Source organism: Ictalurus furcatus, chromosome 18, assembly GCF_023375685.1.
Source record: "Ictalurus furcatus strain D&B chromosome 18, Billie_1.0, whole genome shotgun sequence".
NCBI classification, from domain to species: Eukaryota; Metazoa; Chordata; class Actinopteri; order Siluriformes; family Ictaluridae; genus Ictalurus; species Ictalurus furcatus.
In genome coordinates, this window is record NC_071272.1 from 8,945,657 (window position 1) to 8,960,844 (window position 15,188).

The 15,188-nt window shown below is 38.5% G+C and overlaps 1 protein-coding gene across 2 annotated transcripts in view; it reads right to left on the reverse strand.

The window, feature by feature from the left end:
* Positions 1–2,278, reverse strand: part of LOC128622571 (gamma-aminobutyric acid receptor subunit beta-2) — an 84,529-nt gene extending 82,251 nt beyond the window's left edge. For both annotated transcript variants that reach the window (XM_053649190.1, XM_053649189.1), the window contains exons 1-3: positions 2,104–2,278; positions 1,895–1,986; positions 1,352–1,419 (exon numbers count right to left, since the gene is read on the reverse strand). In XM_053649190.1, coding sequence (XP_053505165.1) covers positions 1,352–1,419; positions 1,895–1,986; positions 2,104–2,189 — 246 coding nt within the window. In that variant the 5' untranslated portion in view covers positions 2,190–2,278. The remainder of the gene's footprint in view (positions 1–1,351; positions 1,420–1,894; positions 1,987–2,103) is intronic.
* Positions 2,279–15,188: the final 12,910 nt, after the last annotated feature.

The window sequence follows — 15,188 nt, forward strand, 5'->3', positions numbered from 1 at the left end:
ACATTACTCATCGGCCTCGTCTCATTATCTCTGAAGATTTTAGTGCACTTAAGTTCCAAAGAGCGTTCACACACTGTAATAAAGTTCCGGGTACACCTGAGGAAGGGAGACAGGTTCAGCAGAGGAATCGGGACACAGCTGCCATCAGGTCCATAATAAAGGGTCATAATCTTATTCACTTGGTAAAGGGCACCACTGATCAAATGTGACAAAGCCGACTTCACCTTAAAGCCAGGTTTATTCTGAGTACTAATAGAATTAAACGACTATATCAGTACTGAATTAACATCTACCGTGTAGAATTAACATCCAACTAATTGGATTGGCACTATTCACGATATTTCATTTTAATTCAACACTATAGTTGTTAATCCATGGGTATGATGGGTGTTTAATTCAGTATGATCGGTGCTAATTAAACCCAGTAGGTGTTAATCCAACACATCAAAGGTTACTTCAGCACTATAGGTGTTTATTTCAACACTATGGGACTTCATTCAACACTGTAGAAGTCAATCCATCACACTTTAATGATGCATGGCTGTACATGTTGAGTCATCCCACTGAAGGTTAATTTAATACTAACACTATACGTCCTACCTGAACACATTTAGGGTTAAACTGCAGGTGTTAACCGAACACATTAAAGGTCAACTCAAAACTGTAGGTGTTTATTTGACTCAGCACATTCAAGGTTAATTCAACACTGTAGGTGTTTAGTCTAACATTCTAGGTGTTAATCCTGTTAAGCCCCGCCTCCTTCACTGAGACTGACAGATACATAGGACACGCCTCCTTAGACTCAGAGCTTGAAGGTGAAATTAGAAGTAGTAGTGATGCGAATGATCATAAAGTTCCACTTTGGAACCCTTAAAGGTTCCTCATCTGTGCTTCCTCGGCAACTCTTAAAGGTTCTGTGTAGAACCCTAAAACACAGTGTGTACAACCCTAAAACACAGTATGTACTGTTAGAATGCTTTCACAATAATTATTAACGCAATAAAAATTCATTTGAAACTAAGTTAATTCAGCACTGTAGGTGTTAACAGAGCACATTAAAGGTTAATTCAGAACTGCAGGTAGTTTAGTTGCGCTCAGTTGAACACTGCTTTCGTTACCTCGCTCTACCGTTGGAAAAATTTTCACCTTAAACATGCTGCATTCAACAAACAAGTCCAAGTTTCGCTTTAAAGCGGCTTCGTCCCAAACTGACAGCGAGCTACATCTGTGCACACGTACATTCACGTGCCACGACATGGACCTGTACTGTCACGGTGGAGGACATTACGGTTTCATAAAATCATAAAACCCTTGGGTGTTAGTGAACGATTTAACACCGCAGGCTACTTACCATGTTGACTTCTGATACCATGTCTATGCTGGCGATATCGATGTTCATACCCACTCTCACTGGAGGACCTGGAATAATAATAATAATAATAATAATAATAATAATAATAATAATAAGTGGAAGAAGTACAATAAGGGAAGAAGCAAAACAACAACAAAAACATATCTCCAGTATTAGTTTAAAAAAACCAAAATGATCACACAGTCACATGCATTTCACTTCATGGAATCAGGACTGCACTTGAGTGCAAGCTCCATCAGTCTCTTTCTGCTCACAAATCATCACCAACACAATAACAGCAGCACTTGAACGCACCCGGGTGGGGACAGTTTATGAACCGTGATACTAGATGATCAGCGATTATCGATCCGAGTCTGATATCAGAGAATCTGGTCAGTGTTGAGTTATTTAAAGACACACTACAGGTGCGCTCTGTGCTCTGCTCTGCGCGCACATGCACACTCTTCATCATGCTTTATAACCGCTCATTAACACAGCCACTCATTACAACCATTTAGATTAAAAATGTATCAAATATTTTACCTCCGAAATCGGGTCTGAGCCGGATGTCGTATCCTTTAAGCAGTCTGTCCACAGTTTCCTTCACCAGAGACATATTGCTCGGATCATTCACACTTTAACGGGAAGCAAGAACACTCTAATTAACGCTTATAATGAAGAATAACAGCCGAGTGTTTCTAAATTGTGTGTGTGTGTGTGTGTGTGTGTGTGTGTGTATAAAGGTGTCTTACCTTTGCGCCCAAACCGCAGCCACCATCACGAATAAAACACAAATCCGAACCCAGCTCCATTTTCTCCTCCTCCGAAAAATCGCCATGCTTTTTTAAATATGAAATTATGATTTTTTTATTTTTATTTTCCAGCTTTTTTATGAAGACAGAAGAGATGCAACTTCTTCTGCCCGGTGCGGTGAGAGCGTTGTGTTGCGCATGCGCATGCGCTTCAAAGCCACCGGAGGAAGAGAGCAGCGTTTAAAGGGGCAAGAAATACCGTGAGTATTAATAATAATAATAATAATAATAATAATAATAATAATAATAAGCAGAAGAAGAAGAAGAAGAAGAAGAATAGTAATAACAATGGACCTTAATACACCATGTAATTTAATAAGAATTAATACACATTACTTTATTATTATTATTATTATTATTATTAATTTTTGTTCTTTCTTTGTACTCTTTTCTTTTATAGTTGATCTGTGAAGCACTTAGCAAACTTTGTAACATTTAAAATATACTTTTAATTTGATAAAATTATTATTATTATTATTATTATTATTATTATTATTATTATTATTATTATTATACTCTAAATAGTTCTGGGCTATTCCATAACCCAGTTGCTGGGTTGAGCAGTTAGGTCATTTTGTTGGGTTATTTCATATTAACTTAACTTTTGCATATCCTAATATAATTTATTGGAACAACTCAGCGACCTGGTAGATTTTATTTTCTGTTACAAACCCAACATTCGGGGACTGTTTTCTGCTGCAAGATCGCTTGTTAGAACACAAAGCTACTCAATGTCTCGCTCACGAACAACTTCAAAGAGTGACTTACTTCTGAGAGAAAATCAGTAAGTACCTTATTCCATTTTAAATGAAAGTTTTTCTCAATAAATAAACAGATCATTATTTTGCTATAATTAGTTACTTGTCTTCTAACTCTAACACATAAATTACTCCAGTTTGGTATCTAATGTCAGCTAGCATTACCTAGTAAAATTCACGATTTAAACTCAGGCTAATGGGCTAATTTTAGCAGTTAAACAACAGAATTAGAATGCTCGCCAAGTGAGCTCTCACATACTCACTACCACAACTACCGAAGAGTATTGGAAGACAAGTGTAGCTAAGGTTATTGAATATTACTTATAAATTACTACTGTAATTAGTAATTTGTGTGTGTGTGTGTGTGTGTGTGTGTGTGTGTGTGTGTGTGTGTGTGTGTCATTCCCAAAGAAAATGGATTTTAAATCCCCAAATATAAACTTAGCATAGATTTTTGTGTTGAACTAAACAGCATTAATAGAGTTTAGTGCAGGGAAATGTGGAAAGAAAATGAGCCATTTCTAAACTAAAATTAACCCAGTATATCAGTCAATGTAAACCAACTAGCCGGGTTAAATTAACCCAGTAAGATGACTTGTTCATTTAACCCAGCTAGTTGTTTTACATACCCAGCTGTATGTTTGAAAGATACTCAAATTGGGTTGTTTTTAACTTGACATTTTTTTGCAGAGTGATATGTTCTTTTAGATCAAAGTTTATTAATACATTATATTAATATTTTAGTATTGTTGTCATTTTACAAACATGTTTTACAAGCATGTAAAAACATATTACGTGAAATTAAAGGCAACTTAAAAATATATAATAATTCTATGAGGTTTAATTTCTAAGGTTCTAAGAGTCCTCAGTTCCAAAGTTTGATAATTCAAAGTTCTAAGAGTTTGAAGTTCTGATGGTCTGTAATTAAAAGTCCTAAATTCTAACTTCCAGGGTTCCATATTAGAAAGTTCTAAGAGTTTCTAGTTGCAAGTATTCATATTTCAACGTCCTAAGAGTATCAAGGTTTGAGGTTCTATATTTCAAAGTTGTAAATGGCCTAAGTTCCAGGGTTCCATGTTCTTGTAAAATTACAAATATTCATCAAGAAATTTAAGTGCCAAGGTTCCAAAGTTCCACATGAATTATAAGTTCAGGGGTTTTATTGTTCAAAGTTCTAGGAGCTTTACTTCTAAGGTTCTATATTCTGATGTTCTAAGGATTGGTAGTTTGATATTATGGTTCCATATTTTAAAGTTGTACATTTAATATTCATTAAGAATTAAGTGTCAAGGTTCCAAATTTCACAGTTTTCTCAGTTCTTAGTTCCAAAGGTGACAAATTTAAATGTTTTAAGGGTCCTAAATTCACTGCTTCGGTTATTTAAAGTTCTAAGAATTTGATGTTCTGAGGTCTTCTGATTTCTTAAAGTCTTACATTCAGGATTTTGTATATTAAAGTTCTGACTTTTCCTGGTTACAACTATTCATAATTATAAATGCATAGAGTTCCAAGGTTTTATAGTTCAAAATTCTTTTATTAAAAGTTTTTTAACTTTTGAGGTTCTTTAGTTTGATGTTCTGAGCTTCAAAATTGAGTCCTAAGTGCCAGGGTTAAATATTCAAAGTTTTGAAAATTTTAGCAAGGTTAAAATATGTAATAAGATATTTATATTCAATATAAAATAAAATATTCATCAGCAATTTGTCAATAGTTCAAAATTTTTTACTTCTACTACTACTACTTAATAATAATAATAATAATAATAATAATAATAATAGCTTAAACAATCGTAGCAGACACCAAATGCTGATTCTCTCTCTCTCTCTTTTTTTTTGTATTCTCTGAGCAGTTCCGCTACTCCATTTTCAAATTTACCTGACTGATCTTTGTCACGAATCGTGACGGAGCAGAGATAGGACGGATGCAAGTGCAGTATGAACAGTTGTTTATTAGAAAGAGAGACAGGCAGACAAATCCAAAACGTGATCCAAAACGTAATCCACAAACATGCAAGAGGTCAGGCGATTGGCAAACTGGCATACACGGGGCAAGGCAGGAATCTAGGTCGATAAACAAAACAAGCAACGAACTATGACGAGGGACTGGAAGCGGAAAATCCAGCGCGAACTAACTCTAAACATGGACCGTGACTATGACTATGACTATGACTATGACTATGATCCAAACTAAACTAACTCTAAACATGGACCGTGACTATGAATACGCTACGAACTAAACTAACCCTAAAGTATTATTAATCTTCCGCGTTGTGTGCTGGGAGGCACGCGGTATATATGCGGACATAATCAGCGTCTAAACTGCTAGCAGCTGAAAGCAATACAGACCCACGTGAAATCCCAGCCAATGACAGAACAGGGAAGAGACATGACAGAAACATAAACAAAACACACGTGTCCAGATGTCACTACGGTCAACAACGGAAAAGCAGGTGCTCGCGCATTCGCGCTTAGGAGCACGCTGCTTCAAGGGGGAATCGTGACAGAACCCCCCCCCAAAAGGCAAACCTCCCGGAGTGCCATGAGTCATCCCATTTAATTGGCAGACCCGGCCCCCTGGACTGAATGTCCCAGGCAGAGCCAGGAAACTGCACGGTGTTCTTGGCGGCGCAGGGAAGCGGAGCGACGTCCTCGGCGTAGCAGGGAAGCAGAGCGACATCCACAGCCGGGCAGGCAGGCTAAGCAAAGTCCTCGGCAGAGCATGAAAGCGGAGCGACGACCCCAGCTGAACTGGAAGGCAGAGCGAAGTCCCCTGTAAGGCCAGGGAGAGGAGCGTGGGTCTCCTCGAAGCAGTAGGGGGGAATGACGTTTGCCATGGAGCCGGAAGGCTGAGCGACGACCTCAGCTGAACAGGGGGGCTGAGCGACGACCACAGCTGAACAGGGAGGCTGAGCGACGACCTCAGCCGAGCAGGCAGGCTGAGCGAAGTCCTCGGTGGAGCATGAAGGCAGAGCGACATCCACAGCCGGGCAGGCAGGCTGAGCGAAGTCCTCGGCGGAGCATGAAAGCGGAGCGACGACCCCAGCTGAACTGGAAGGCAGAGCGAAGTCCCCTGTAAGGCCAGGGAGAGGAGCGTGGGTCTCCTCGAAGCAGTAGGGGGGAATGACGTTTGCCATGGAGCCGGAAGGCTGAGCGACGACCTCAGCTGAACAGGGGGGCTGAGCGACGACCACAGCTGAACAGGGAGGCTGAGCGACGACCTCAGCTGAACAGGCGGGCTGAGCGACGACCTCAGCTGAACAGGCGGGCTGAGCGACGACCTCAGCTGAACAGGCGGGCTGAGCGACGTCCTCAGCTGAACAGGCGGGCTGAGCGACGACCTCAGCTGAACAGGCGGGCTGAGCGACGACCTCAGCTGAACAGGCGGGCTGAGCGACGACCTCAGCTGAACAGGCGGGCTGAGAGACGTCCTCAGCTGAACAGGCGGGCTGAGCGACGTCCACAGCTGAACAGGGAGGCTGAGCGACGTCCACAGCTGAACAGGGAGGCTGAGGCTCTGAGGTCACCAGGTGAACCTTGGGCATGGGCGGAGCTTGGCTGGCCGTGTCAGCAGACTCGGGCGCGGGCGGAGCTTGGCTGGCCGTGTCAGCAGACTCGGGCGCGGGCGGAGCTTGGTTGGCCGTGTCAGCAGACTCGGGCGCGGGCGGAGCTTGGCTGGCTGTGTCAGCAGACTGGGGCGCGAGCAGAACTTGGCTGTGCGTTTCAGCAGACTGGGGCGCGAGCAGAACTTGGCTGTGCGTGTCAGCAGACTGGGGCGTGAGCAGAACTTGGCTGTGCGTGTCAGTAGTCTTGGGCGTGGGCTGAACTTGGGCGACCGGGTCGGTAGACTTGGGCGTGAGCAGCATTTGGTCATTAGGCTGAGATATTAGCAGAGCTTGGTCAACTGGATCAGCAGTTTTGAACGTGAGCTCAGGGACGTGAGACTTGACTTGGACCTCAGGGACGTGAGACTTGACTTGGACCTCAGGGACGTGAGACTTGACTTGGACTTGGACCTTAGGGATTTGAGACTTGACTTGGATTTCAAGGACTGGAGACTTGACTTGGACCTCAGGGACGTGAGGCTTGACTTGGACCTCAGGGATGCAAGGCTTGACTTGGACCTCAGGGACGTGAGGCTTGACTTGGACTTCAGGGACGTGAGGCTTGACTTGGACTTCAGAGCCTGGAGGCTTGACTTGGACCTCAGGGACTGGAGGCTTGACTTGGACCTCAGGGACTGGAGGCTTGACTTGGACCTCAGGGACTGGAGGCTTGACTTGGACCTCAGGGACTGGAGGCTTGACTTGGATCTCAGGGACTGGAGGCTTGACTTGGATCTCAGGGACTTGAGGCTTGACTTGGACTTGGACCTCAGGGACTTGAAACTGGACTTGGACTTCAGAAGTTTGAGACTTGACTTGGACTTGGACGTCAGAGCCTGGTGTTGGTGCCTCCCCGCTGAGTCTTTGTTTTATCACCAGTAAAATTAAACCTATAAATGTATAGCGAATGCTAATGTTGTCACTTGTAGGTGTGGCCTGTTCAGCTTTTTTATTTTAAATTCATTTTAAGTTTATTTTAAGTATTTTAGAAGCAGTAGTAGCTACATATATCTAGATTTTAAAGCTAACCAGATAAACCCAAATTTAATAATGCACATGTCTGCATGGAAATCGAATGTTTGAATTAGATGCTAATTAGTGGACTGGGTGATTAGCAAAGCAAGCTAACTGTATTAGCTATGTAAACTATCCAAAGGCACAAAAAAATCTTTGTTTATTTTTTATATTTCATTATTATTATTTATTAATTGTAGACCAGTGGTTTTAAAAATGATAAATTATTCAACCTATCACAGGAAAACAACAGGTTATAGCTCGATGCCTCTTGGACTTGGAGATTTAGAGGCCTGTGGGCAACGAGCCGATCGACCGAGTGGTTCATTCGTCACTGCTCACCGTGAATAGACATATGAAAGGAAGTCATCATCCATTAGCAGATTGGTGTCTATAATGCTTAATATAGAAACCTTATATCAACTTTCCTGTTCAATAAAAATCAGATTAAACACAGGAGCTGATACGATAAGGGAGAGCCTTTAGATTTAAACTATAGCATTACGTACATTTAGAGCAATGTTCACATTTAACTTAGCGGTTGCTATCACTGATCTCAGACTCACACTCAGCATAATCATTAGTCGTATCTCGATGTCGATTTCTTAGATGGTCCATCACTTAGGTTATACACACACCTACCATATAAATATTACATCACATCATATATAAAAATAACTTTTTACTTCAGAGTTCTTCTAGTTTTATATTTGTTGCATCACTATATATTTTATAAGCAATTATTTATTTGTGTTAAATATTTAATTAAGTAATCCCTTTTCCCTTACATTATCCATTTTTAAATTAATTAATTAGTCTTTTACAGACTGGAAGAGCTTTTCTTCTATTATTTGTCTCAATTCATCTCACCCTCAGCCCTGATCCATGTCCCAGCTGATGAAAAGCATCCCCACAACACGATGGTACCACCACCATGCTTCACACTGGAGATGGTGTTCTCAGTGTTGAGTTTTTCACAGACATATCACTTTAGCACTTTATACCGAACCAAAAAGTTTCATTTTAGTCTCATCAGACCAGAGAAACTTTCTCCACATGTTTGCTGAGTCTTCAGCATGCCTTCTGGGAAAACCATATGGCTTTTTTCCTCCAGGCTATGTGGAGTTGTCCTGGGAACAGCTTCTTCCATCTGAACTGTGCATCTCTCCAGCTCCTTCAGAGTTCTTCTTGTCCTTAATTCTTGGACTAACTTTTTGCTCGCTCACTGAATTTTGGTGGACGGTCTCTTCTAAGCAGAGTCGCGGTTGTGTCATTTTCTTTCCATCCTTTAATAATAGATTTAATGTTTATATTTTGTTTGTTTATTAGAACCAAACCTTGATTAATATTTATCCAGAACTTTGTCCTGGACTTGTTTGAATTGCTCCTTGGTCTTCATGATGCTGTTTGTTTAAGTAATAAACTTTCAGGAAAATATCACTTCTGATGGTAACCGGTTGCACCACAACTAATTTATGGGTTTTACACCAACAGGGTGTGAATACTTATGCACAATAAAATATGTTTTTTATTCTTAAATACTATTGCAAACTATATATTTTTGCTCCACTACAAACGTGTATGTTATTTTCTGACCTTACGGTCTATTCATGACATAAAATTCCAATTAATAAAAAAAAATATTTAACAAGTAAAGTAATATAAGTAAATAAGTAAGTAAAATAATAAACAAATAAATAAACAATATATTTAAAAAATATATTCTATATATTTTTTTTTGTTTAAACATAGCTTATATAATTATAATGTAAATAATAATAGCACAGTGTGATGTAGGGAATGTTAATGAGGATGTGGTAGAAACAGTCTCAGCGTGCGTAATATGCGATGAACAGATTTCAGGGATTTTCCGCCTGTTTGGTTATGATTACAGATCAGATTACTGTAACCGCTGGAATCTCCATAAACTTTATAGCGTCGGACTGTTGTTGTTTTTTCCTGGAAAAGAAATGGAAATAAAATGACTCTGTAATGACGTGTGTTTCTGGTGTGTTTGCATTTGTGTTGTAAGGCTGCGTCAGCCACGAGGCCCTCATGCTGTTTCTCTTCGTGCTTTGCCCGTTCGCCGTCGCTTTCCTGGCAATCTGTATGCTTTTGGACGTGGATTTTGGCATCGATTAGGGTTTGGCAGCAAGGACGTGCCAGCACCAGCCGTGTGTTCGGTTTCATGGTGCAGATAAAAAAAAAACAGAAAAAGGAAGTTTGTTATCCAGAATTTACACTTCATTACTCGCCTCCTCCAGACCAGGAGAAGATAAACCTGCTGGCTTTTGGTGAAGATTAGAATGGAAAATTTTCCACGCTGATGTGTTTCCATATGGAGAAATGTGGTTTATAATTATTACCGACAATCAGGTGAAATCAGTAAGAAAATAAAAAAAATAAGAACCGTCTATGAGTTTCAGAACCCAAGAGCGAGTTCAGTTTTGTTTGGTTTAATCCAAAGTGAAAAGAAATCTTCGAATGTGATTTCATTAAAAATGAGTAAGATATTGAATGAGTGAGTGTAGTGTGTTTGGATATTGTTCGATTTATTGTCTGAATGAGGTTGTAAGAAATTATACAAACACCAAACCCCGCCTATAACTCCGCCTTTTCCCCTGCCACTAACCCCGCCCCAACCCTAACCCTAACCCTAACCTGTGCAAAACAAATCTTTCTACCCCAATTTCTGCTGTAGCCATGCCCCCAATCATTATTCTTACCTCTTTTTTAATTGCTATTATTTGCATAAGAAACTAAAAAAAGTTAGCATTAACTGAACTAGCGAGCTGGATAAATTAGGGTTCTTAAGTTCTTAAGCAATACTGCGTTTATTTTTTATAAACACTTTAAATGTTTAAAAATTTTTAAAGATTCGAATGTAAATTTTTGTCTTTGAATGCGTGAAACATTTTATACATTCATAACTTATTCGGAAAGTGAGATTAGTTTTGACAGCCATAACATACATGGATATTCATTAATGTACACTTTAATATGCTCCAGGTCACTTTGTACGTGTACCGTCACTAACCATAGTCCACCTGGTGTTCTACAAAAGTATTGGCACCCATCTACACCATCTATCAGTGTAACATGAACACAACTGAGCAGCTATGATTTCTTCGGTGCAGGTACGAGTGGATTTCTATAAATACATGTTAAAATTAGTATGAATTGATATATAATGTAAAAACAGAATGAATGAATTCAGCTGTGAAGTGTAACAACCATAAATGCTGCACAAAACAAGCACAAAGCAAATGTGACAGTAAATGAAGGCATCCCAGGAGGAATAAATCAGTAAATCAGTGACTGACACGATCAAGACGGAGCGATAAAGCGCAAAAGCAGAAAGGGAGATGTTTTATGAGACGTAAACTCCTGTACGTGAGGATTGTCTCTGACACGCTGAAACCTAATCAGCAAAACGTAATGAAAAAACAAGGCAACACCAGGTGAGCAACAACAGTCTGTTAAAACACTGAATAAAATGAACAGGAAGGACAAAAACGTGTTCCTAAGCAAACTAATACACTTCTGTCATGTTATATTCATCAAACAGCACTCTAAAGCACTGCGTTCTGATTGCCCGAGAGCAGTAAAGACAATAATGTACTAACGGAGTCCATATTGATTAACAAGAACTTATTTCCACTGAGTTCTGGATTGTGATTGGTCAGAAGGTGTTGATAATTTTCAATAACAATTCACAGGTTTATTTTTAATTAACGTGCTCGTTCTGATACGTCATCGTTTCTATAGTAACGGCTCATTCACAGGGAAAATTGTAGATGTGGTGAGGTTTTCGTAACGTAAGTGACAACAGGAACTAACTTGTTTCACAGAACATTAAACGTAACTATAAACAAATAAAAAGTTTGATATTCTTTAATCAGTAAAACATTGTAATTGTTGGAAGTCGCTGTGGTGTAAGAGGAATAAAACACTCGGAGACGCGCTGTTAGAGGAAAGTAATCTGCTTCAGGATTGTAACAGTGATTGAATGGGTTCAATAATGACCATGTGACCCCGACTTCTCCAATATTTCTGTGTTCTTGCCCCTCGTTTGGTTCTGTGTGTGGCTTCATCGGGCCTCAGCCTCCATACGGAGTGAACAGAAAAACATTTGGCCGCAGCAGCATGGTGTCGGCCGTGTTAGCGCCCGTTTGGCACACCTTTATCCCGCGAGTTCGCATTCTGCTCGCCAAATCGGCTTGGGTTCCCTCCCAGTTCTCATTGATCTACGTCCGGCCTCCACTTCCTGCTCAGTTTCCTGAATCTGTGCCATTTAGGTCTAAAATCCTCTGGTGTGGTGGTTATATTTACCCCAAGCTCTGCGATTAACACCACTCCATGAGGAAGAGGCATAAAATATCCTTTTCTAGATAGGAAACAGTTTTTTTTTTTTTTTTGCTGTTACTTATTCTTTGGAAAAGTAAAATTTTCCAGAAAGTGATAGGAGTTTATTATTTAAACAATTAAAATTAAATTTATCACATATATAACATTCTATAATTTGATGTTTGTCCAAGGAATTATTGTGTTTCAGATAAAAGAGCATTAAAAGAGCATTCTGTAACGCTTTAGTCTTCGTAGTGCTTATAACAGTGTAATAAACAGTAAACTACGATGTACTGACTCGTGAATAAAGTGTTATAACATGGTACTAAATTATGAAATAATACTAATTATAAAATGGTAGTGATAATGTCTAAATTCGTTATTTTGAGAAAAATGTTTAATCTTTTATTTCAATAAAATTTGTATAGCTGAAATAAAACGGTCTCTCAGAAGCTTTCCAAAGGAGCAAAATACCAAAATAAAATAAAATAAAATAAGATGACAAAGTACACACTATAAAAATTAACTTAAGATCAACAATCAAACTAAAAGAAGAAATTGAATGAAGTAAAAACAAAAACAAAAAAGGGGGGTATAAAAGAATAGAACAGATAAAAATAGAAAAGATAAAGATTTTTTTGTATTTTGGAAAAATAGTTTAAATTTTAGCAGGTGATCCAGATTTAGTTTTAGTTTTTTGAGTAAAACAGTTTAGCTGTTGTTGCTGTTAGTTTTAATTTGATTTTTTAGCAGTTTTAGTCTGCTAAGTCCCAACAGTTCTTTTCCACCAAAATGTTCTTTTTAAATTTGAATTCCTTCCTTCTCAAATAGAACAGCAGACTGTTTTAAAATGTAATTTTACACAACGTGGATGGATGGATTTAATAATGTTACCCCACTGAGCATGTTTATTACACTAAATACAATAAAATACCTAACACTTAACAAAATTCATTTCAGTCATTAGCTAGTATGCTAGGTCTAGCTATCTAGTATCATATTAGCATAACAAGATAAACTACAAACCACAGATTTTATTCTAGAGGAAAAAGGAAAAATTTCTTTTTTTATATACATTACAGAAAATTCTGCTGCATTTCATCAGGTATTTTGAGCAGAAAAGTGAATTATTCTTTAGTTACTGTTTCATCAAAAAAAAAAAAGAAAAAAAAGAAGAAGAAGCATTTATACAGTGCGTGTTTTAGCAGCGTTTTATGAGCAGGAAGCTAATTTAAGCATTTGATTTGTTTCTTCAAGTCCAAATCATCTCCTATTGCAGTTATATTTAACCAAATGTCTGAGTGTTTTGGCTTCAGGACATATTCTCTTGGAACTGCTCTCCTTTCAGATAAAATTCAGAACATAAGCTGGCTAAACAAACCCTGAGTGAGTGTTTTTGGCTTTGGGATTTAATGGAGAGACACTGCTCTCCTCATATCGCTGTACTGTATTTACTCCCAGCTCAAGCTTTTGGCTTCAGTTCATCCCAAGAGTTTATTTCTTGGGTGTAATTATAATGAGTGCTTACGGGACGTCATAATGGCTGCAAATCAGCTTCAAACAGGATCAAATATAGCTTCAGAATGAAGCAATAGAGAGGAAACGTCCTGGTTCCGCTTCACAGAGATGGATCCGTGGCCGATGGGCCACCGTTTGAAACCTCAGCATCTTTTTTCTTCTCTTTCATGTCATGCCAAGCAATTATACAACAATCCATGCTGGCTTGTGCATCGTATCCATTTGAGTTTTTATGAGTTTTAACGTCCTGTGAGGTTTTATTTCAATAAAGATTCTGTTCACAGCAACAACTACAGCCAGATACAGAGCAGGCCAGATCATCACTGATTTACCTCAGGCCAGAGATGAAGTTACTACAGCACATGTTCTGCCAAAACATGCAAATTTTATCATCATCACAGCATGAAATTTTAAATAAAAGTTTCACTGAAACCAAACTTGAGTGTTGTATTGAACACCCAGAAAAGTTTTAATGGAAAAAGCAAAACCAAACATGTATGTATGTAAAAGTTATAAAACACTCAAACAGCAGCTTGAACTCACTGATCTGAGACTGTCTCGGTGGGTGTGGCCTAATATTCTAATGAGTGCACTGAGACTCCGCCTGTCAAGAAGCTAAACACAGCAGCACAGAATCAGGATTCAACCTCCATGTACGAACACTCGCTGGTTTAGCTTTCACACTAGGTTAACTTTTGATTTATATTAATAAAGTCAGCTATGACAATAGCCCCACCCCTAATTTCTGCCCCTAACCCCGTCCCTAATCCTAACTGCTATGTTTTGTAACTTCTATACGAATTGAGTTGCGCAATTTGATTAAAATGTGAAGGTTTCAGACCTTGATGTTGTAAACCATTTACTTATATAAGTAAACATTAATGTCTATATAGCAAATATGTTATATAACATACATAATGCCTTATAAGGCATAACATAAGCCTGTAGATTTGCGGTACGTAGTCCTGGTTACTTAAAATACGAGTGTATAACTTTATATGTTATAACTTTATGTCATGCTTCATAATGCATTATAATATCTGCACAGGAACAAATAACAGAATACATGTTCATAATCAAACAAAGTAGGCACACATGTTATAATGCTCTATAACACAGCTTCTTGTACCTGCACTACCTGTGTTATAATGCATTATAACATGTGTGCTTATAATAAACAGGTTTATAACGCATCATGAATACAGAATTCATATGTACCTGGTTAGGTTAGGCCTTTTAAGGCATTATGTATGTTATATAAACAGATGTAGAATGAACTGATGGATGCATTCATAATCATCTATTCATGCTTTGCAAAGTGTTATGAATGTATCTCTAAGCATTTATACAGGTTTATACCTAGCACTATAAAGCATTATATATGTTATGTAAGATGAAGATGCTATAAATGCATTTATAATGCATTATGATTATATGTTTCATAAAGGTTTACAGTATGTCAGACCCTAGACAGCATTATGTATGCTATATAAACAAATTTATAAAGCATTATGATTGCATTCATGGGTCATCATTTATTCATGCTTTATATATTATTATCCATGCAACTCTATTACAGTTTATAAAAGCTTTATGCCAACACTGTAAAGTATCATGTATGCTATATAAGATGTGATTAATAAATGTACAGTGGGGGAAATAAGTATTGGATACATCAACATTTTTTTCAGTAAATATATTTCCAATGAGGCTATTCGCATGAAATTTTCACCAGACATCAGTATTAACTCAAGAAATCCGCAAATATAAAGAATTCACAACATTAA